The sequence below is a fragment of the Thunnus albacares genome, chromosome 21 (genome assembly GCF_914725855.1).
Source record: "Thunnus albacares chromosome 21, fThuAlb1.1, whole genome shotgun sequence".
NCBI lineage: Eukaryota > Metazoa > Chordata > Actinopteri > Scombriformes > Scombridae > Thunnus > Thunnus albacares.
In genome coordinates, this window is record NC_058126.1 from 3,780,833 (window position 1) to 3,805,749 (window position 24,917).

The 24,917-nt window shown below is 38.9% G+C and overlaps 1 protein-coding gene across 2 annotated transcripts in view; it reads right to left on the reverse strand.

The window, feature by feature from the left end:
* Window positions 1-2,250: 2,250 nt before the first annotated feature.
* pld1b (phospholipase D1b) overlaps window positions 2,251-24,917 on the reverse strand; it is a 54,524-nt gene continuing 31,857 nt past the window's right edge. For both annotated transcript variants that reach the window (XM_044340105.1, XM_044340106.1), the window contains exons 13-26: window positions 24,180-24,290; window positions 23,920-24,093; window positions 22,688-22,907; window positions 17,355-17,483; window positions 17,149-17,267; window positions 16,578-16,691; window positions 15,202-15,312; window positions 13,370-13,458; window positions 9,742-9,855; window positions 9,308-9,357; window positions 7,663-7,797; window positions 5,993-6,146; window positions 4,746-4,863; window positions 2,251-3,839 (exon numbers count right to left, since the gene is read on the reverse strand). In XM_044340105.1, the coding sequence (XP_044196040.1) occupies window positions 3,615-3,839; window positions 4,746-4,863; window positions 5,993-6,146; window positions 7,663-7,797; window positions 9,308-9,357; window positions 9,742-9,855; window positions 13,370-13,458; window positions 15,202-15,312; window positions 16,578-16,691; window positions 17,149-17,267; window positions 17,355-17,483; window positions 22,688-22,907; window positions 23,920-24,093; window positions 24,180-24,290 (1,863 nt within the window). In that variant the 3' untranslated portion in view covers window positions 2,251-3,614. The remainder of the gene's footprint in view (window positions 3,840-4,745; window positions 4,864-5,992; window positions 6,147-7,662; window positions 7,798-9,307; window positions 9,358-9,741; window positions 9,856-13,369; window positions 13,459-15,201; window positions 15,313-16,577; window positions 16,692-17,148; window positions 17,268-17,354; window positions 17,484-22,687; window positions 22,908-23,919; window positions 24,094-24,179; window positions 24,291-24,917) is intronic.

Here is a 24,917-nt window from a genome sequence, read left to right on the forward strand (position 1 = left end):
CGGCGACCACCGGATGTCCGGTACGGGCTGTTAGCCGAGCTGCTGCTAACGTTTGCCCAGTTTATTTCTCTGCTAACTTAAGATCCAGACGTCCAACGACTAAAATCCTTCTTCCGGCTAAAAGATATAGTTAAAAACCACCTAAATTTATCATGAAAATGTGGCTTAAAACTGAATAAAAGTCCATTTATAACAGTTTGTGTGGAACAACCACAACGCCGATGTATTATCTTGTATGTGTGTAAGTTACTCTTTGGTAGACGCCATTGTAGCGGACAAACACAGCGCCGCCGTATGCATCTGGTGCGTGTTTACTCTTTGGTAGAGGAGGTATGACGCCATCGACAGGCGACCAAATGAAACGGTCCGTTACTTTGATTAAATTACAGATTTCTCTGAGTTTGAACATTGTTGGAAATACAATAATTACATATTACACCTTTAATGTCATTTATCATTACTACCACCCCTCATATTTCATATGAATAGCTATTTTATACCTTTTTATATGATTTTTTTTGCCTTTCAGGTAAAACAGATGAGTGAAAAACTGAAGGTGAAGCTTCATGAAGACCAGATTCATTTTCAACGACTTATTAATACCTCATTTATTCCACCATTTCACAAAAAAGCAACACATGACGTGGTACTGCAGATTGTTTTTGTTTTTTTTAAAGGGGGTCGCAACAAGAAAAAAAAAAAAAAAACAACAGTCTGTGCAAATAGTGCATTTCATAAAGACACAGTGATCAAAGCCAGACAGAGAAGAGACGGGAGCTGCTGGAGACTGTAAGACCTTCAATATGTGTGTTGAATGTCTGTGTTCACACTACAACAATAACTATGAAACCATCCAAAACAATAACAACTAGAGCCAAATATCATTGTTCAAATTGAGATTCTTTGATTGCTGTATCTTTAAAGTTTTGGATGTAAACAGGCTGGTATTGCACACAACAACAAACTTTTAATGTTTGTTTGCCATTTTAGGCCATTTTGCTTTTTTTTTTTTTTTTTTTTTAAACTTTTGTAAAAAAAAAAAAAAGCCAAACACCCGCAAATGTTTCATGATTTTTTTTTTTTTCCAAAGCTGAATTCGTCATTAAAAAAGGTGAAATAAACATGACGCAGAATTCACTGTTTGGAGCAGGAGGTAGAAACACAGGGAGGTAGAGAGGAAGATTAAAAAGAAGAACATATTTAAAGGTCCCATTTTCCCATAAATATATATAAACATTAGAGAAGTTTCAGGTGTATCTGGCAGGCACACTGTTGAGCATCAAACACGTCCATGGCTTTCATTCAGCTTGCAGGGTTCATGCTTTTTAAATGGCAACGAGCTGCTGTCATGCTGTCGGCTGCAGCTAACATCCGTGTTAGGAGGGTTGGTTTTTTTTGTTACAGCACAAAAACAGCATCATGCAGATCACAAACAGACCAACAAGGAAGACACTGAGAAATATTAAATGCTGCGTTCCAGAAATGTCAGAAAATCAGAAATCCTGAGACGAGCCTTTGAGTTTGAAGTTCAAAAGAAGGGAAACGCGTACATGAGGCTTCCAAGGTAACCCACTTCCCCTAAAATGTTACGAAACTTAAACTCGAATTCGCCTTTCACAATGACGTGGTCTTAAAGCTGCACTAATCAATATGTTCATATGAAGAATAGAATCAAATGACTATATGAGATGTGAGAGAGAGAATCAGCTCTACTTTTAGCCTCTTTTAGCTCTTCATTTTTGGTTTCTTCATCTCATCATCAACTGTTTTTTTCCTGCAGGCAGCTGTTTTTTTTTTTGGCAAACAAGGTCAAACAACAGCAGACATTACTAGAGACGAGCTGGTGAAGAAAGTGGATCTTAGTGGAAAGTGGAAGTGTTTTTAGCCCTTTATGCTGCCACAAAGAGGCTAAAAGAAACAAATTAAATCAATTAATGCAGCTTTAAATGTCTATGAAAGAACCAAAAAATCTTACAGTACATGTGTGTGCAGGGTCTTTTGCTTCTTTCACAGTTTGAGTTTTTATCTAAAACACTTCCTGGTGTGGAGAGGACGTTGTAATCGTTACCAGCAGCTTCCAACATCACCGAACATCTCTGACATGAAGTCTGCTGTTGCTCGACAGAATCTTTCAAAGCCGGAGAACCGTCAGATCAATATTTCTGCTTTCCGACACCAACTGGAATACAACATCGTAATAAAGTAATCATGCAGAATATGTGTATGTATGTATGTATGTATGTATGTTGTCCAATAGGCCAAAAAAAAAAGAACTGTGAAGAAGAGATCTTTAGCCTTTAAAGTATAAAAACAGGTCACTTAAGGTTTGATACAGAATCCACAGTATGAGGAATGTAAATAAACATATTAACATCAGGCTGAAGTCTGTCATCTTTGGCACTTGTGATTTTCTGTTTGACATAAATATTACATGTAAAAGCAGGAGCTCAGAGATAAGAATGGAGATATGTGACGAGACAGACGAGTTATAGAAAAATGGCTGGAGACGTCCGACAGCTCGACCTTTCTCTTCTTCTTCTTCTTCTTCTTCTCTTCTTTGCACTGCCGTCTTCATAAAAGTGTCTGTTAGTGTCTTTTCAAACCAGCGCAGAAGAGTCGGAGCTGCGTTCTCCGGTCCTGGACGTTGCATAGTAGAGAGCAAAGGAGGAGCAGGCTGTTCATTAAAAAAAAAAAAAGAGATTATTAGAGAGTAATAGCTTGGTGGTGAGGGGGCAGGAGGAGGCGTATCAGGCCTCAGAGTGGATCAATTACTTTATTTCTTTTCCTCATCCTGTTTTTCTTCTTCTTGTAAACGTGAGGCCCGTGCTGTGAGGCACTGTAGAGTTCAACGCTCCGTCTGCTGGCTGAGTCCTCTCTCTCTCTCTCTGTGTGTTTAAATGTACTTAGTGTACATTATCACTTCTGAGAAGCTGCAGACGACGCTGCGTCTGCTGTTGGTACATATAAAGTATATGTGTGTAATTTAAGCAGGTGTGATGTTAATCTGTGTGCATTCAGTAGCACTGGTGCTGCGGAGGCTCCGTCACAAATCTGACGCCATTTTGGAGGCTGTTTTGGCTGCTGATGTCGATCATGTGATGATGTTTCTCAGGCGGTAAAACGTCTAAGTCTCTACTCTATAAAACGCTCAAAGATTAAACTCTGGGTTTAGTCTTACAGGAAGACGTTCCTCTGAGGTTGCACGTTTAATTGCACGTTTAAGTTCATACATTTGGATATTATAAAGCAAACGTTAGGTAGCAAATGTTCTGTGGCTCAATATATATATAAATATATATATATTTATATATATAACCACAATGCAAAGCTCAGGAGAAACTGCTGCCTGGGAGACTCTACTTAGGGCAGAAAATCCCTTCTTCCTTCTTGGTAAGACACCAGAGTTTACACTACCTCGACTACAAACCTCTGCTATACTGTTATCAGCTGTTGATGTAACAAAAATAACTTTTTTTTTAAATTATCTACATTTAAAAATGTATGTGCAGCTGTTTTCAGCCACTAGCAGCTCCAACATGGCACCAGAGCGGACGTTATCGACCCTTCCGTAAGCTGTGCGTGAATACATGAATGCACAGGTGAGTCCCGCTGTCTCAGGTCCAGACCTCCATGGGCACCATGGCCTCCTTGGAGCCGATGGGAGGAAGCAGGTTCTGCTCGCACAGGAACTGCAGAGGAAACTGGACCAGGAAGCCGCGGATCTTCTTCAGCTCCTCGCGAGCGCGGGCCGGGTCCTCCTTGTCCAGGCCCAACTTGGCCAGGTAGCCTTCAAGCTCCAGGATGTTCCGGACGTCGCTGGACGGAAGACAGCGGAAAACCTAGAGGTCAAACAGGAGAGAGAGAAGAGTCAGACTGACGAGTAGAGTTTGGTATCAGGAGCTGGTTCCAAATTTATAACAACAAAAATGAAAGTTGCTGCTTATTGTAGTATCTTCCACTGACATTCAGGGTTATACATCAGTGCATGTGTATAGATTTGACCATGTTGTAGAGTGAAGTGAGACATCAAAAGTCTTGCTAAGCTTTACCAAAAAAAGTAGTAATACAGCAAAATGTCACTGCTGAACATGAAACATTTCTTCCAGCGTGATAAACGACAGCAGTGGTTTAACTGACCTTCAATCAGCTAAACCTTGAACATCCAACTCAAGGAAAAACGTGAAAAATTGACAAGACAAAGAATATTCATATTTATCTTTTTGTTTTACCTTCCTCCACAAACAAAAAACCTTGAAATTTCTGACTTTTTATGGCTCCAAAATCTGCTGAAAATACGAGTGATTCTTGCTTTTCATACTCAAACAAAACAACAAGAATCTGAAACAGGTTTTGATAAAAACAAATCAATTTGGAGCCAAATCTACTGCAGCTTTAGTAGATTTCTACTGCTGCTGTAGATGTTTTTTTTTTAAGGATTTTAACAAAACTTTTTTTTGTGCGGAAAAACCAAATCAGAGACGATTTATTATTCCAAGCAGAGGATTTTTATGTCCTAAAACATGTCTGGAGAGGATCCTTAAGCTCGTGGTAGTGAAGCGCAGATCAACAGTGATAGTGAATGTAACAAAGAATTTGCTGATCAATGTTACAAACGGGATTAAAAGAAGGTCTGGATATGTTTTAAGGAATTCTCATCCAAAATAACAAACACGCTAAAAGAAAATAAAACCGTTAAGACTCCAGAAAAGGTTTCCATGAAGACAGAAGAGCAATATGAGGTTTACCCTCTGGTAGATGGTGGCGTTGCGAGCGCAGGTGGCCATCCAGACCTCCTTGTAGAACTGGTCGCTGATGGGGTCGCACACGTCGATGGAGGGATCCGTGTTGGCGCCCAGAATCATCCTGAGAGGAAAACAGAGCAGGACGGAGCGGTGAGAGACTTATAGAGACAAAAAAAAACAGGAAATGAAAGAGACAGAATGCTGCAGGAAACTGCGAGGAGACGAAGAAGAAGAAACACATAATGATGAAATTTACATTGTTATTCAAATAATAGAGCTGAATAAACTGAATTATCAACTACAAGAGAGGAAATGTGTAATAAATATAATAAATGTCTGGTATGTCGAAGAGGAAGACGAGAAAACAAGATAAAATATTTTCTTTTTCAACACAACAAGAGTTCAAGTTCAAGGAGGGAAAATAAAAAGTCACTTTTGTGCAGAGTTATAAACTGAGAAGTGAAGTGATGAAGGCCACACAGTGAGCTCTGCTTTTATTACTGGTCTTTTCTACTTGCATCAACAGTGACACGCTGCATATTTCTACATTAATTTGTGTTAAATAACCATAAAAACATAGTCAAGAAGCTTATTTTTGCCCCTTTGGCCCTCTAGTGGATTCATCCTGACGTTCATAAACACATAAAGCTTCATCTTTTAGAAAAATCTCACCGAAAAAAAAACATGAAAACTGTTTTAATAATGAGTTAAATAAAGTTCATAAAACTGAAATGAGGAATAATATGTGAACTAAGAATTGTTTGATTTTATATTGTCTTAGAAAGTGAACTGAAACAACCTGGAATTGATATTGATATTGATCACTGATATTGATATTGATCACTGTAATTAGATATCTGGAGCAAACTGCGTTGGTTTTAGTTCTGTCCAAACGTACTTTAACTTTAAAGTAGTAAAAGTATAAAACAATCTTTCAGACCTCAGAATAAATAAACAGTTTCCCATTTCCTTCTCAGGTTGACTGTTGAGGATTTATTTAAATTAAACTTTTGTAAAATCACCAGTTTGGCACTTAAGCTCAACTGTGTTGCAGCAGTTTGGATAAAATAGATTCAATTTAATGATTTAAATCAAAGATAGAAGCATCACTGCTGCATGCAAATAAATGAGTAATTAATTAATCTTATCTTATTTAATGTTTCCTGTATTTAAATTATTTTATGTTTAATGTTAACTGTATTTGACACTAATCAGATGTTAAATAAACCAGATTCAGGACGTTTCAGTACTTGAAGCACTCGAGGCGGAGCAGCAGAGCGTATTTTCCAGCTTGGTATTCCTGTCCATCCATCACTGAGGCCACCGTCTCCGAGTCCTCCACGATCACCGCCACCTCGCTGTCCCTCTTTCCCAGCATGCTGCGGTCATTGATGTTGGCAGAACCTACAGTAACACATAAAGAGGAAACCTGTGGTTTGAGTCAACCTGCAGATGGCGCTGCGACACCTGATTTCAGACCGCATGTTAAAGCTCAAACTCCTCAAGTAACCAAACACCGATGTTTAAAGGTGCAGTGTGCAGGAAGTAGTGGCATCTAGTGGTGAGTTTGCAGATTGCGGAGCGTGTAGTGTGCCACTACGGTGGCCACGAAACATGCAAAAAACATGAAAGACCCTCTCTAGATCCAGTGGTTTGTCCATTCTGGGCTACTGTAGAAACATGGCGGCTGTGTGGAAGAGGACCTGCTCCCTCTGTAGATATAAAGGGCTCATTCTAAGGTAACGAAAACACAGCGATTCTTATTTTCAGGTGATTATACACTAATTAAAACACACTTATGAATATTATATTCCAGATGCTAGATGCCACTAAATTCTACACATTGATCCTTTGACACAGGCAGTAAGATCATCCAAAGTGTTGTTGTTTAAGTTAGGACCTGAAATTCTATTTAAATAATATAAAACATACATTAAAAATCACTTGAGGAGATTTGTTATTTATATATATAATATAATATTTGAAATCACAATCAATTCCTCTAAAATGTGTCCCTGTTTAAGGGTATAAAGTTGATTATTTCCTTTACATTTTAAAGTAGACAAAATAACAGAAACAGTTAATTTTGTTATCAGATATTATTGTAACTTCTCATTTTCAACACAGTTTTAGACACATCGTGTCATATCAAGGTAGCAAAACAAGACATCACTACCAGAAACATTTTGTTCTTTCAGGATTTGCAGAGTAAGAACGATGGCAGTGGGTTTAGGAGTAGTTTTAGTTTACCTGGATCAGTGCTGCAAACATTCAAGTCAAGTACAGAAACATGATCATATTTGGAGAAAAACCAACAAAACCACTATCTGTCATCTGGTGGTTGTTGTTTTTTTTTCTCCCATCAGAACAAATGTATATTTTTAGCCTCAGTGGTCGCAGTTGAAACTGAATCCACAAACCTCAGCACGATCCAACCGATGACTTTGGTTTCTAACATGTTTAAACTCTGGGACTTTGTACTGAAGTTCATCTTTGAGATATTTACAATGTAGCACAAAGTTGAGAGGTTGTGACATGCAGCACAACAAGCTAGCAAAGCTGTAAACAGAACCACGTTCCTGCACATGCTCAGTGGCGTCTGACTTACGCAGAACTACTCTCCAGAGACTGAAAACATGATGCTGTTATTAGTCTTTGGAGCCATTTCTAAACAAACTAACTTTTACCAAACAAACTTTTCATGTCACCCAGCGCAGCGATGTGACTCACTGATGTGTTTTTAAACAACAACGGAGGAATAAGATTTATCAGACTTTAGATACACACACAATACTTGTTAGTAGATCAATTCATTGTTGTTTTGGATCCAAACATGAGATTTGTTAACGATAAGAAAAATATAGAAAATCAACAGCCTGATCCTTTAAGTGCTTGAGAAATGCTTGAAAGACATGTTTACCGATGATGACGGTGTTGTCGTCGGCGATGAGCATCTTGCTGTGGACGTAAATGAGCTCGCTGACCAGCCTCCCCTCCAGGTCAGCGTGAGTCCTCAGACCAGCGATAGAGATGTAGTTCATCCACTGGTCTCCCACTGTAAGTACCAGACAGTTAGATCTGAGTATATTATCACTTGGTCTCACATATAACACTCCTGTATGGGAACAGATTAACACCAGCAGAGATTTTATTCCATGTTTTAAATCTTTTTTATTAACTGACTGTTTATTATTTTACTCTCTTCCTCTTTTTGAACATATTTTAATATTCTAACCATTGTTTAAACCATCTGCATTTTGTGTATGAAAGATACTTTATAAATAAAGTTTATCATTCTTATTCTTCTTATCATTATTATTAAAGTGCTAATACGATTTTGGTTCATTTAATCACCAAATTCATGACATGATGAAATATACAGTTAGAGCTCATTTTTCAAAAAGAAAGAAGAAGAAAGTCTCTTGAGCTTCTACAACTTGATGTTCATTGTGAACTAAAATAAACCCGAAGCTAGAAAGTCAAACTGAAAACATAACGTGCTTTAAGAAACGTTTGGCACTGATGTCAAAAGTATGACGTGAAATTAATGGCTTAAAACATGAAAACCGAGGCGTGTGATTAAAGGCATGACTTATCTTAAAATACACACAAACCAGAATGCAGATGTGCAGGTTTTTTTTTTGTTTGTCCTGCATGTGTGTTGTTTTATATGTTTGTGGTTTTGTGTGTGGGCCTCTGCAGTCGGGGTTAAATACGGGGGTTTGGTTGGGTTCTGCTGTGGACTCGAGCTTTAATGACAGACTAAGTTGAGGTTTCTCAAATAATTAAATGCATATTAAAGGATACATATACTGCTGCATATATGCTTTCCCTCCAGAACTACATATGGAAGCTTTATTCATGCAGCAGGGTGCATTTAATGAGCACAAATACTCTTCATGACGCCATTCAGACACATTACTGTTAAAGGGTCTTACTTTATTATGAGGTTTAATGAATTCCTTGTGCTGACAGCTTGTTTTTTGTTTGTTTATATTAGTTAGGCAGTATTTCAAAAGCCTGGTTAAAGAGAACAACAACAGAAAGAACATTTTAACACTTTCTTAATGAAAAACTGGCACATTACTATACTGTATGTACTTTACTTTAATGAGTATCCGGATCCAAATGCTGATAAACATTTCTAAAGTGTTTCTATTAACAAAAGAACAAATTTAGAGGTTTGTGCAGCCTTCATGCCTCTTATCTGGTTTCAAGTGGTGTTATTGTGGTTCAAGTGCTGATAACGTTTGTAATAATAAAAGCAGTAGTAGCAGTTTATATTTTGCTTTTTAAACAGCTGTAGGGCTACTGCTGTACACACAAACAGTGCAACCATCTGACCCGCCCACAGCTGGTCAGCGACACATCGATCGAGACGCTGACAGTGTGAACACGGGGTAAAAGCCGTCATCATGGCGGGTAAACGCGGGGTAAAAGCCGTCATCATGGCGGGTAAACGCGGGGTAAAAGCCGTCATCATGGCGGGTAAACGCGGGGTAAAAGCCGTCATCATCGGCCGGTGAACGCGGGGTAAAAGCTGTCATCGTCAGCCTCTGACTTACTCTCTCTCCTGAGCTGGGAGATGATGGAGTGGTCTCCTCTGTTCATGGTCCTGCAGGGATGGAGAAGGACAAATGCGGATGAGCAGCAGATCCACATTCCTCACAGTACAAGCCTTAGTGTGTCAGTGTGTTTGCATGGGGAGGGCTGAGTGTTTACACAAGAATGCAGGCTACACAGTAAATGTCAGCCTCAAAAGGAAAGGCATGTACATACACACACACACACACACAAACATCACACACACACGTGTACGTCAAGAGTTTACAGCCCTGTGGTTACAGAGATAAGGTGTGGTAATCTATTTTTGCTCCTTCCTGGATTTAACCCTCATTAAACGAACCCAAAACAGCACGTGAGTTCATGACAGCTTTCTCGTCACGTGGGTGCACTCATGCAAACACACAAACAAACACAGAGATACACACAAACACACCTGTAGTTAAAGTGCATGACGGCCTGGATGGCGCTGCCCCCTCCGGTGTTGATGTCACCTTCGAAGCCAGGTAGCAGAGGCGTCACCACGTACACGCGGTACTTCTTACCCTCCCTGAAAGACATGAAAAACACAGAGAGACAAACATCCTGAATATAATGGTTTTTTTTACTAATGAAATATTATTGGATGAAGTACGACTCAAAAACTAACAAAGTTCAAACAACGGCCACAGATGTTAACTTTCCAACTAATCAGATAGTGACCTGCAAAAATGCAAGAACACTGAACAATGTTCAAACAGTGTTGTTGAGGCTTCACAGTCACAAATCTATCAGCCACATCTGTATCATCCCTGAGGTTTACTGAAGAAGAAGCTGGATGTGAGCAAACACTGTTTAAACCTCCACCAACCAGGCTAGAAACAGAGATTTAGGTCTCAGCTCTTTACAGCCAGTAAAAACACACATTTTAGGAAAGAAGGTAGACTGGAGGAAAGAGTAACCATGACAGCGACAGGCTGAGAAACATGTCAGTGAAGCAAACACCTTCACAATCAGACGTCTATTTAAGATTAGTTAATTAAAATGTTTGTTTTTTTTTAATTGCCACCAAGACACACACTTTCAATGAACTATTACCAAAAATACACATGGACAAGGATGAGGAGGAGGAGGGAGCGTTAACCTTTTATCAGCAACAAGGAGGTTTTCAGATTTAAGATGTCAACATCTCCTCCAGAAACCAGCTGATACTGGGTTTGTTTTTTTAAAAGGACACATTCTGCACGTTTCCAGGACTATATTTATATTCTGGGGCTCTACTGGAATATCTTTGCATGATTTCCAGTTAAAAACTCTTTATTTATCTTATAGTGGTCCTTTAAGGCTCCTTTTATGGTTAGTTTCCTGCTCTCGTAAGGCTTCTTTCCAACTCTGGAGGAACAAAAAACAAACAGTAGTAGCAGGATGTCACCACTTTTTCCTCATTCTCTACTCTAAATATAAATTTCTCAATTATGTCATGCATGTTGGAGCCTGATTTAGATTCAAAATATGAGAGTGGACAACAAGAACAACCTGTTGAACAACCTTAGCAACAAAGACTACAGAGCGGCGGTGACGCATGAATGATCTGATGTCAGTTCAATGGAGAAACAGGTAACGTCAGAGCAGGTTGAAGCCCTGACTTTTGACTTGAAGGCAGCATTTTTACATACGTTCACCTCAAGTTTTGGAACTTTGACCATCTGACATAATAACAGTATATAAATAACAGAAAGTCACACAAAAAGCCCCTTTTAACATAAATAATTTTAATAAATTAACTGATTAAATTTTAACTATAACCCAACCTCAAACACATGTTAAGCATTTCTGTGCTAGACTGTCTTGTTACTGTTATATGTACTGAAAATATTGGTGCAACTGATGTTTTAGTCTGGCTCTCTTGTCTTCCTCCCTAATGACTATTTTATGAGGCAGGTCAGGAAGTTAAGGAAAGAGATGCTTCAGTTCTTCTAAGCTTACCATAAAATCATAATGGTCTTCTCAGTGACTGTGTGGTTCAGCAGTTTTACAGCCAGAGTGAGAGACGAGTGCAAAAGCACTTTGCATATGATTGGAAGTGAGGTCCTTGTTTACACTTTGACACTTGGTTTTGAAATGTGTTTTAGGCAATTGACAAGTGAACAGAGCTAAATACAAGTATAAACCACCAAGACACATTGTGATCCGATCACTCAAACCACTTGCTGAGGTGATCTGGGAGGCTTTTGACCACATATCTTTTGTAGAGTAAACACTAATGCATCCTGATGTGTCCCAGTAAAGGACGTAGCAGGAAAATATGTCATCAATGCAGGACATGGTGGTTGCTTTTGGCAGCACCCCAACACTAAATGACTTTGTCCTGCCAATCTCAACAATTCAATAATCTGTAAATGTTTATTAGTTCTTGAAATGTTTTTGTTTTCTTAGCTAGCTCAGGCAAAATAAATCAATCGCTTGTCTGGCGACAGACTGATGACTGATATAATAACTGTGCGTAGGGCTCTTTGACCTTCTAGTGGAAGTTATGTAACAGTAACGAAATCTGAACACAAGTGGTCAGCTGGACACCTTGGACATGCATGATAGACACAGGTGTGAACAGCGATGTGTCTCTGCTGTCCACCTGTGTTCAGATCATCAAAACATATTTTAAAACCAAGTGTAAACAGCCTCATGCTGAGAAATGTTCAAAAGGTGTGTTAAAACTCACAATATTACAAAAATGGCTGGACGAAGAGCCCCCTGATATCCTAATGTGGTATGAAAAACTTATGTCCATTTTGCCATTGAAAAGACCATCATATGTGTTAAGAGGCACTCTTGAGGAGTTCGTAAGGGACTGGTCACCAATAGCAATATATTTGAAAGAGGGATGGTCAAGAGTTATAAGTATGGGGGTAACGAATATAACAGTTTAAGTACATACAAACATGCACCAGGTTGTGAATACTGCTGATTTTTTGTTTTTTTTTTTCTTTCTGTATTTGTGTTTGCTCTTATGTCGTGGTTTTTGGTATGTCTTGTCTTAATTGTAGGTATTCGTAATGTATTATGTTGTTGAAAATGAATTTTAAAAAAATACATTAATAAAAAAACTGACGATGAGACGAATCAGTGGATGCAAATTTGAGAAAATTGAGAACCATAGTGACTCAAATTCATAAATGCTTATAAACAGGAAGAATAGACCAGGTGCAAATAACAGAAAAAACAGAAATTCAGAGAGTTTTGAGTTTTAACTGTACAGTGTGTATCAGTCTTGGGTGAATAAACACACACTGAAAAACATGTAAAGTTCTCCCTTCAAGAAAGAGTCAAGCCGATGCATCTGCCATTTGAACTGACTGAAGACTGAATGTTTTATAATTTTCCTACATTATATTTTAGTTTGAATCATTACATCACATTACATCTATGATGGCGGCTGTTTGGTCTAAATTCATTGTTACCTAATAAACTGCTGGACAAACACTCTGCACAACGAAGTTTGTTTCAACACTTCACAATGTTCTCCTTTATATCATCTTACACCCAAACCGTGAGAAACATTTAAGCTTCTAGAAGAAAGCAGGTGAGGTTTGTGTGTTAGTGTGTGTGTCCATGTGATTGTGTTTTGGGCAGGATGTGTGCCCTCTGATAAGCTCTGATCCCCCTGACAACAAAACATCAGAGAGAGAGAGAGAGACGGCACATTAAATAGGAAACTATTCAGATAAATGTTCAAAGCAGCCAAGTCAAACATGAGTTATGATATGAAATCAGTACACAATGAGCAGAACAGGATCACACCCGTCAGCATACACTGTATGTGTGTGTATGTACAGTAGTTATGTTTTTCTGGGAAATCATTTCAAGATAAGGCCAAGTGTACACACATACAAAGACAATGTAAGAGTGTGTGTGTGTGTGTGTGTGTGTGTGTGTATTATGTGTGTGTGTCTGTCTAAGGTAATGCTAACCACACATAGTAGATATACAAAAAGGTATGTGCTAATTTACTTTAATGTAGTAGTTGATAAACCGTGCGTGGTGTGTGTGTGTGTGTGTGTGTGTGTGTGTGTGTGTGTGTGTGTTACCTATACGCTCTGATGATGCGCTCAGCAATAGTGTCGCCTATCTTGTTGAAAACGTGCCTGTTGTCTGCACAGCTGATGAAGAACTGATTCTGAAAGAAAAACAAAACAAACAAACACACGTCTATAAATGAACAATTAACTTTCATTATTCTGCTCTCAGGTCACATTTATACACTGAAAATATGCTTCTACTGTTGCTTTTCTTAAAACTAAGATGTTCACAGTTTTTACAAAGTGTTAACAGTTGTGAAAGTTCACACAAACAAGACAGGCGTTGGACTGAGTGTGCATAGTTTTTCTTACAGCGTAAATGTGTCCAAGTTTAACTGTTCAGCTGTAGAAACCAATTTATTTACACTTAGAGTCCTCCCCGTACATGAAACGCTAATTAGAAACCTGGTTACCTGTTTACATGGTCAAGAAATTGGTGTTCTCCAGGAGAATATAAAAATATAACTGGAGGAATCTCTCTAATCCTAAAACCTAATTTTGGAAACTGCATTTCATTTATGCAGCCCCTCAGTTCAGCCTCTGTCTGAAACAGGCCGTTTTAGCTCCTGTCTCTTTAAGGCCCCGCCCACTCTGTTCTGATTGGTCAGCTTCAGGAAGCTTCCTCCGACTCCGGAGATGACATAAACAAACTACAGTAGCAGGATTTCACTTATTTTTCTCCTTCTTTACTCAAAAATGTCAACTTCTCAAATACGTCCGTACATGTTGGAGCCAAAATCTAATTTGAAACATGAGAGTGGACAACGCCAACAAACCAAGGAACAACTTTAGCAATGAAGACTACGTAACAAACGGCTGTTTGTGGGCATGTGTGAACAATCTGACGTCAGTTCAATGAGGAAACAGAAGTAACTTTGCAAATGGAAAGTTCAGAGCAGGTTGAAGCTCTGGCTTTTGACTTGAGGGAGCATTTTTACAAACGTTCATCTCAAGTTTATGAACTTTGACCATGTTTAATATCCGACATCATAACAGTATAAAAATGACAGAAAATCACAAAAAGGATGTTATGTTATGTCCACTTTAAGACATCAGATTGGTGCAGATGGTTTGCAACACAGGACCATCAGTCGTCCTTGGCAACTGTTTGGAAAAGGGCGGGAACTTTCAAAAAATACTTGGCAGGTGATTGGATGAACCATCTGTCTATCACCGTCTTACCTTGCGAGGCAGTAGGATTCACAAGATCATGCGAGAATCCTCGAAGGACATTGATTGGTTCGAGCCGCCAGTGGTTCGGACACATCTCGCAATTCTCACGCATCTCGTCATGTCGTGATCTCGCGAATCCAGCTGCCTCACAAGGTAAACTAACTGTCACTAAGTTGGTTTGCATTTAAAGAAAATCCAATTATCACACCTAAATGTCAAAATAAATACTTCTCAGCAAGCCGAACTGGTCTGGCCTTGTGTACTTACTAGGAGACTGCACACTCCCAGTTTCCATTAACTAACCATTGACTCAGTGCTTTTACTGGAAAAGATTCACAGCCCCAAAAAACTCTTTCATCAGAAGTTCGAGGTAACATTGTTGCAGCATTAGGAACGGTGGATGGAAAACCTCAAGCAGAGTTGTGAATAATGTTTATTGGACCGTTAATCCCTGGTTACAGTTGGTTTTGCAATCAGTATTGTTGCTGTGGTTACCTGCAGTTTGACAAAACTCAGTCGACCAGAACTATGTTTGAGATATCCTGATATACTATTTCAACAGACACCTTTCAGCCATATTTCCCATTGTTGTGGTATAATAGTATGTACTGGGTTGATAAACGTGGGTGTTGAATGGTGCCTCTGATGTACAGTCGACAGATAAGTACCTCTATGTAGATGAAGTGTTGGCTGTTCTTGATGGTTTCGACGTAGGCGTTGTGGATAGACTCTTCGTGGTATTTGATGCCGGCAGACCAGTCAGAAGCTGAGCGAAGGATCTGAGAGAAGGGAGACGTGAGGGAAATCATGTGTTCAGTCTTCTGTAGGAAAGACGCTGCAATGTTTCATGAAAGCTTTAACTTACAGTTTGCAAAGAGGAAGTTCAAATTCAGTTTCAGTGTGGATGAAATGTTTGTACTTCACCCTTTTAGACACTAATGATGATGAAAAACATACACCATGAAACTGAAATAAACATCATAAGTCGTCCAAGTCTCTTCACTCTAATGTTATGACGTTTATTTTTGCCATTTAGAGGACTGACAAACACTTTTTTGTCCCATTTCAGTGCTACAAACTACCGTACTACTATTCCGTATGCACCATTTAATGTTCCTTATATTGTACTTTTCTTGCAATTACTGTAGAAAATTCATGTACTGTATGGTTTTGATACTGAAATGTAATAATACAAGATGTATATACTTCCATCAAACTGCAATACACACATTTTTAAGACCTTTTTAAAATGGTATAGAATGCAGCTTAATTCCTTTTTCACAGTCATACCAGGCAAAGAATGATGGGAGACAAGTAGGGACAATAAGACCTATAATTATTTATTAAGTGCATGAATTTATTAACAATTGCATCACATTTTTGTCACAACTTCCCAGATGTATGTAACAGTAATTTCTAGTTCAATCATTTAACATGACCTGGACCCAGAAGGGTGGCAGAAAACTTATAAATGGATTACTAAATTACAAAATAATGAATACATCTAAGTTAATTTGACTATTTGTTACAATCAACATTTGTGAGACAATGAGCTTCCTGGATACTGTAGCTAACAGTAGAGACTGTTTGGAAAGCTGCTAATAAAACTTAAAGGCAGAGCAAAATGTTTTTCCAATGATTTAATACTAGTCATCAATATTAGTGTTAGTATAAACACTAATAATAACAGTTTTTGTTTTCTGACATCTTCCTGGAGGCTTCTCATCAGTTTGTTTTAATTCTTCCAGCTGTGAGAAGCTCTTCCATTTCCCTTGTGTACTGCATTTTATAAAGTATACTGACTGTGACTTCATGTGACTAGACTGGATTTTGTCACTTTTTCGTAGACTCAAAACCCAATTAGAACGTACTGTAGGTCTGTCATTGTGGAGGTGCCAGCACTTTGTCAAAAAGTCAACTGAAATAAAATAAACTCAGATAGCAAAGACATAACTGACGTTGCCGTGAGAAGTGAAGTGGAAGCCGGCAGAATAACAACAAAATGCAAGATGAAATAAAAATAACTCTGTGGAAACAAACCAACCTGGACTTTGGCGTGGGTGCAGTTGGGGACTTGGTATCGCTGCTCTCCGGCGGTGGTGTGAGACTTGGGCAGCAGATACGGGTACGACAGAGAGCGGTACTTTGGCTTCACAAGCTGGTGAAGAAATAGGAGGAAAGAGTCAAACAGAGGTTACAACAAAACACTGCTGCCTGAAGCTGCAGATTTCAGAGAAGTAGATGCAGATGGCTGATCGTTGCTGCGCTGTGGGACGAGACCCAAAAAGGCTGAGTCAGAGCTTGACTGAAGAGTTAGCTGCTTGGATGTCCCAATTCCCTGTATGTCTCTACACTCTCAACTATCAAAATAAAGGTATAAATCTGCAACAGAAGATAACAAAACAGACTTATTTTAGGCATTTAGATAATGCTTTCCATTAGAGCGACTTCCAGTAAATAAACAGGAATTAAAATGTTGGTGTCTTGCACAAGAAACTAACAAGCAGACAGAACTAACAAACAAACTATTGCTGGGATCAAACCTGATACTTCTGGTTAACGAGACGCTCTCAATGCCTTTTGTACGCTAGAACCATGATAGCACAACCTCTGACCTTAGTGAAGTTCCACCGCTGGATGAAGTGTCTGGCCACGTCCCGAGCAGCTTTCCCATGAACCACTGAAGCAATGTCATGCCAAGGCATTCTGGGAGTTGTGTGCCTGTCTATGAAATCTAAAGCAGCACAGACAGGATAGATGCTTCATTCTCTGCAGAGATATACGTGGACATGGCGAGCGAGAGAGGCGAAGGTTCTCTTACCATCGAACGGTTTGTCTAGCTGGATCCAATCTTTGTGTACAAAGTTGCAGTAATCTTTTCCGTGCCAGAACCGCGTGTTTCCAAACAACTCTCCCACCCCCGTGTTCAGACTACGTATTGAACCACTTCCTAAAAAACACAAATACAAAAATAGTTATTTATTGATCATCAGGTGATGACAATAAACTTCCAAAAACCAGTCTTGACTGCAGGAAATTTTCCAGGAATGTTTTAAGAACTCAGAAACTTTATTCAACCCTGGTAGTCCAGACCAGGTTTTGGTTTCTGGAGTTAATAAAGTTCTGAATGTCTTTGACCAATCAAACACAAATAAAGAGACGATCATTAACTCATATATACAGGAACATTCAGACTGCAGGCAAACACTGATCTATATCAAGAGTTGAGATGGATGGGGACAGGGTTTCTGCAGTGTTCACCTAATCTAAGACTTTTTAAGATCTTTTTAATACCACATAGAATGAAATTTAACACCTGTTTCATGGTCATACCAGTCAAAGAATGATGGAAACCAGTAGGAAAAATAAGGCCTATAATTATTTATCAAATACGTGAATTTATTGACATTTATTTTTGTCATTAATTCCCAGCTGTATATACTGTATAACGATAATTCCTAGTAATATAATCTATTAGCATGACTCGACCAAGCGGGAAGCTTTAACCTGCATTCTCTCTAATGGCCAGCAGGGGGCGACTCTACTGGCTCCAGAAAGAAGTGTGTTTGTATAGATTTATTATCTTAGTAAACACTTTCCTAATGAGATTATGGTCTCGATCACTAGTTTCAAGTCTTCTTCAATACAGCATGATGTTCATTTTGTAAATTATGGTCCCATTTAGAGTAAAATAGACGATAAGGCAGGGTATGCTTTAGGGCGTGGCTACGTTGTGATTGACAAGTCACCACCACTGCGGTGGTTGCTGTAGTTGGACCCTGGGGAGCTACTCCCCAGCTCCACGCTCTCATCCAAATATGGTCATTTCTCATCACTTCTGGCTCCAAAAAACCGAGATGGCAACGGTAAAGATGCCAAACGCTTCAAACCACAGTCCACAAACCAATGGGTGACATCACGGTGGCTACGTCCATTATTTTTATGCAGTCTATGGACTCAACCCAGATAAGATTGAAGGATGGATTTATCAACTGCAGAATAATTGATACATTTAACTTAATGTATGTTTATGCTAAAATCTTGACCTGTCCACAGTGAGTGGATGAGCTTCCAAGCTACTGTAGCTGCAGTAGTGACAGTGTTTGCTACTGTAACTCCACAAGAAAGGATTAAACAGCTTCCTGCAGCGCAATCTACTGCTGCATTAGTCTCACTTATAGTTTATAGATGCGGAACGTCTCCCTACAACCTTTTAACTAATGTAACTGTCTACAGCAGGAAAGAAAAAATCTATAAAGAGATTTTGGAGAGGAAATTTGATACTTTTTAATATCTATTTAGTGGGAAATGAATGCAGGAAAGTCAGGAGGTATTAGGAGATGGACTACTGCATTTTTGGTTTTTGTCTTGACATGCAGCCAATAAGAAAAACATAGAATAACCTAAATAATCTAAAGTAGAGTGAGATTACAAAAGAAAATGACAAGAAAACTCAAAACTCCACTGATTTTCTAAATGTTTCATTGTGGTAAAATACATAAAAGAAAAAAAAAACATAACCACAAAATGGCTAACAACATATATTTTCTGACATTTAATTTTGGGACAACCATTAACAAACAGAACTAAACATTATAAGCATCTGGTGCTGGTTTCTAGCGCATGTTTATCCTCTTCAGTGAAGGAAATTTGTCACTGAGAGGAAGGAGGCCTCTAATCATCTCCACCAAGGTCTAATCTGTTTACAGTAGTTAAACCAAAGTACCGAGACAGTGATACAACAGTGTTTGGAAAATGCTTTGACAGCACTTTTAAAGAAACGAAACAGCAGCTGGAAGGAAGACAAGTATTACAGTCAAGATTAACACCTCAAACAGCAGCTGAGAGCAGCAGAGAGGGTCACAGAGACTTCTTTTGTTGACTTACCTGAAACACAACACTATAGATTGTAGTATACTGATGTAAATAATGGGATTATAAATATAATAATAATGGAGCATGTTTTTCTCTGTATTTGTTTACATTGGCAGATGTTTGCCTCATGTTCATCTCTGACACTTCACATCTACAGACAGGTGACAAATTAAAGGAAAAACTGGTCCAGGTGTGAATGTTTGACCCCTACAGTGAGGGGATCTGGGGGCTCTGTTATGCTTTGGGGGGCATTTTACTGGCATGGTTTGGGTCCAGTTGTCCCCTTAGAGGGAAGGGTCACTACAAATCAATACAAAGTTGTTGTGAGTGATCACCTTTATCCTGATGGGAGTGGTCTCTTCCAGGAAGACAATGCCCCGAATTCACAGGACACGAGGGGTCACTGAATGGTTTGATGAGTAATGAAAATGATGTGAATCATATGATATGACCTTCACAGTCACCAGATCTCAACCCAGTTGAACACTTATGGGAGATTTTGGACTGATGTGTTAGACAGCGTTCTCCGCCACCATCATCACAACACCAAATGAGGGAATATCTTTTCAAAAGAACAGTGTTCCTTCCTCCAGTAGAGTTCAGACACTGTAGAATCAATGTCAAGGTGCTCTGAAGCTGTTCTGGCGGCACATGTTGACCCAACACCTTACTAAGAGACTTCATATTGGTTTTTCCTTTAATTTGTCACCCGTCTGTATCACATCAGCAGGATAAACAGAGATGAGCCTGGCAAACAAGCAGCAAACCGTCCCGTAGCTAATAAAAACCTACGGCATCTGTTTTACTGCAGAGATGGAACGTATGCCAAGAGAGAAATATCAGGCAGTGTTTGTGAGTGTTTAAAAAAACAAAACAAGGTAAAGTGATTACAGGCTACAGTATCTAATCAGATCAAACCCCAGGCCTACAAGAGTTTCTAAAAAAAAAAAAAAAAAAGCGGAGAATGGAAGGATGCAGTTGTTTCCCCACAATCAGATTAAACTTTTTGAAGTGGTGTGTTTATAGTGGAACTCAACTGGTCCACTTCAAGTTATTTTAAGCATCTGCGTCTCATTTTCCTTATTTTCCTCTGTGCCTTTTTCATTTCACTCACCAGCATTTATTTAAACAATTTTCATCCTTGTGGTTTATTGCTTTTTATTTAATAACAGTAGTTTCTGACTATAAACAGCTGCTCTTATCCACATCACAGATTGATCATGCAAAAAGACACAAACTGAGATCAACCTTTGACACATCAGAGAAAAAGAGCTTCACACTCGCACACAGAGAGCCAACGTGCGGTCCAATCTAGATCCAAACCACAGCAAAGCACACTGAAAAGCGGGTGGTCACGCTGTTACCCAGCTGCTGCCACCACGTCCAAACCAGCGGCCCAACTCACCAGCCTGAGACTGGCCAATAGGTGTGGCCGCCCTCAGCTCCACCAGCCTGCTGGGGATCAGATTGTGTTGGCTGGTGACGCTGCTGGACCAACCTAGACAGAGCGTCCATAAACACTGAGACAGCAGCACAGATCGAGTCTATCGCTGCTGGATGAGAAGCTATAAACACCAAAAAGCCAAATGATCCTCAAGGTTTTGTTCTTGCATTCTGGCCACATACTTTAATACCTAGAAGTGGTTGAGACATACATTACTTCAAGTTAACAATGTCTTTTTATTACAAATTGACAACACTGTAAGTTATGATCAACCTTGAACTTTTATCACCAGGTTCAGAGTTGTTAATTTAATTGAATACTGTCAAGATTAAAACCATCACTGTGATCTTGGGAGGAATCTTTTGGCGTTTGATGGCAGTACTGCATTCTAAAAAAGCAAAATCTAGCTTCTAAAACTAGCTATTAAGTTAGCTATCTAAACAAAATAAATTAAGTAGTCGATAGGGTTTCTAAAAGAACAATCAGCTATTCAATTTTAGAAAGTAAATCAGCTCTCTACAGTCACACAGGCATTTACTAGTGGGTTAGTTTGTGGTTATTAGCAACCAAATGGCAGTTGAGCTGAATTCGTGGCAACGTGTAGCCAATAAAATGCAAAAGCTAGCTTCCATTAGCTACAGCTGGTTAGCTATTCAGATGCAATTAGCTATCTAAACAAATTCAACAGAGTTTTTGATAGAGAACAACAATCAGCTATTTAATTTTAGAAACCAATATAGCATATATTATAGTCCCTACAGTCACACAGCCATTTATTGGAGGGTCACTTTATGGCTAACATTTGCAAACAACTGGCAGTTGCTGGTTGCATTCGTGGCAAAATGGATGTAAATGTAGTCAATAAAATGCAAAAGCTAGCTTCCATTAGCCTCCATAAAGACCAGCTACTCAGTTTTATAAAAAACAAATCAGCTAGTCTCTACAGTCACGCAGATATTTAATTCTGGGCCAGTTTGTGGCTAAAATTAGCAGCTACCAACTTTAGCAACCAACTGGCAGTTGCTAGTAGCAATGAGTCAATAAAATGCAAAAGCTAGCTTTTACTAGCCACAGCATGTTAGCTAGTGGTCTTTTCGTTTGTGTTTAGGGCTGCAACCAACAATTACTTTCATTGCTGATCAATCTATTTATTATTTTCTCGATAAAATGAAATATAGAGGACCATGTCTATCACTGTTTCCCAAAGCCCAAGACGACGTCCTCAAATGTCTTGTTTTGTCCACAACCCAAAGAAACCCAAAGAATTAATTTTTTTATGAACCAACCAACCTTTGATTACTTCCCTTAACGCAACCATAAGAACAAGAAAAACAGGACAACTGTAAAAGAAAATATGTTCATATCATATGTTTTGTAAATAGATCAAACACAAGGTAAAACTAAAATGTTTGGTTCCACTTACATATTGAAAAAATGATTAAAAAATGTTACCAAGCTATCATATAATTTCAGAATTAATCTCTTAATGGAATACCAAATCTTCTCTAATTGTGATGCATATAAAATGCTGACAGTGGCTTCTTCCACTTATTTATAATTATTTTCCAAAGACAGGAACAAAAGGCTTTCATATTGGCCTGAAGCCCATTCAAATGGGCATCTCCTGGAGCCAAACAGTACAATGAAAGGAGATGGTTCTTGGTTCTTTTTGCATTTGGTGCACTCGCTTTAAGTCACACTGAGCGTCGACCATCTAAATACCAAACATGCATTGTAAAAATAGTATTATTTGAGTGTAAAGAATTAATTGTATTTGGTGTGTGTGCATCATTTTATATATAAACTGTGTGTATGTGTGTAACGCTACTACTCACTCTCTTCGGGCTCCTCGTCGCTGTCGCTGTCAGCGTGGGCCAGACCGTGTTTCTGCAGGTGTTTCCTGATGCTGAACCTGGCCCTCCTCATCCTCCCCTGACCTTTCAGCTTTGGCTGGTCCACGGAGTCCATCACCGTGAAAATGTTCCTCCCGTTGCCGTGGGAAACGCCACTGCTGCCGTTGGCTGGAGCAGCCATGTTGGCAGAGGAAGTTTCAGCCTTGGAATCAAAACACAAGACAGTATTAATTTGGGTTTTAATAACAGTGCTGATATACTGTAGGTGCCATTTCCCCAAAATAAGAAAAACTGTTTTGCGCTCAGCTTTTTTTAGAGGTTTTTTTTGGCCAAGATGGAGAATTTTCTCAACCCCTAATATAGTAATATACACAATATATCTGGAAATTAAAAAAAAAAAAAAGACAAAACATGGAGATACATACAGATACACAATGTTTAATATAACCTTTTATTCAGTTTTAAATCAAAGTCAGGATGTAAAGCAGTGGTAGGATTGGTTGTGGATGTTGTTTTTTATTAATAAAGGCTCGTGAAAATCCCGATGAATATAAGCTTGTTAATTCTAATGCTGCCCACAGACGATGAAAGGTATTAATACTGTGGTTACACCATGCTATTTGAACAGTGCATGGTGCTGAAATGAAGTCTAATTAACCCACCAGAAATTTAATTATAAACTGTTTTAACTCTACAACTTTAGCCGATTCGGATTTGTTCTTCACAAACACATATAGGTGGCAGTTTAACAGATATTATATGTTGATGCCAACAGTACTTTCAATCAACCATAAATGAAGCAGGAACAGGATATACTGGTGGATTGTGGTTTGAGTCATTTTTAGCCAAATAAGTATTAAAATAAGCTTTAACTCTGTTAGCCTTCACTTACTAACGGGGGGAATTATATCTGTTAACAATCAGTTATATTCTGAAATGAATTAAAATAAATAAACAAACCATACAGATCTGCATTTCTACTGAGTTAGTAAGTGTATCAGTGTTTGAGACTTGAAATCCTGAAACTTAAATGGAATTAAGTCAAACTGAAAAATCAAATGAGGAAGTGAGGATGTGTGTGAGAGAAACAAAGAGAGCAGGTAGATGGTGCAGATTTCCTGTCGTTGCTACATGTTGGATACTGATCAAGTGACACCAACAACGTCAGTCAGTTCAGGTGTGTGTGTGTGTGTGTGTGTGTGTGTATGAGACACCTGTGAGAGCGTCACACTCCCAACGTCTGTCAGCCGGTGTTCTTTGTCGTCCCAGCGACCGTACGCCAGGTCGATCCCGCCCACGAAGGCTACCGATTGGTCGATGACAATAATCTTCTCATGATGCGCCCACAGGTAGACGGCGGAGGAGACGTGGTCTGGGTGACGCATCACCTGAAGAACAAATATCCAAACATTTAAGAGAAGAAACGTACGTAAACAGTACGACACACCTGTAGAAATACGTCACAGACACTCACCTTGATGTTGGGGTGAAGGTGTAACAGCGTCCTCTTGCTGTATCCTGAGTTGATGCCCAGAGCTAACTCCACCTCCTTGTACAGCATCACAAAGATCCGCACGCCTTGTTGCTATGGAAACAACACAAACACACAGCTCATCATCAGTCCAATGTGGACATTAAACGTTCAACATGAAGAACTTTTTTAAACATTTAACATCTAATTTCCACATCTTATGTTGTTAAAATCATTTTATTCCATCCACACTCTTTCTGAGACTATCACACATATTCTGGGTCAGTTTGTTCTACAGCTGCAACGTTTAGTTGATTAATTGATTCGTCGATCAACAGAAAAATAAACAGCAACTATTTTGATAATAAATAATCCTTTTAGTTATTTTTTTGGCAAGATAGTTAACAGATTATCTTTGGGTTTTGGACTGTTGGTTGGACAAAATAACATTGGCTGTGGGGAATTATAACGGCAGTTTTTCACTATTTTACTATTTAAGTTAAACATCCGAACCCCAAGATGTCTTTAATTTTAAACACATTTCTGTATTTTAAAAAAGGTTGACAAGAAGAGTTTCATCAGTTTCATCTCTGTTCCCTCAGCAGAGAGCTAGCTGTGTGACGTGTTTAGCCTAGCTTAGCACAAAGACTGGAAGCAAAGGGAAACTGCTAGCATAGCTTCATCACAAGTGCATACCAATGACTTCGGTGCTGTTTTATTTCCATTTTGTATGTGTGTACT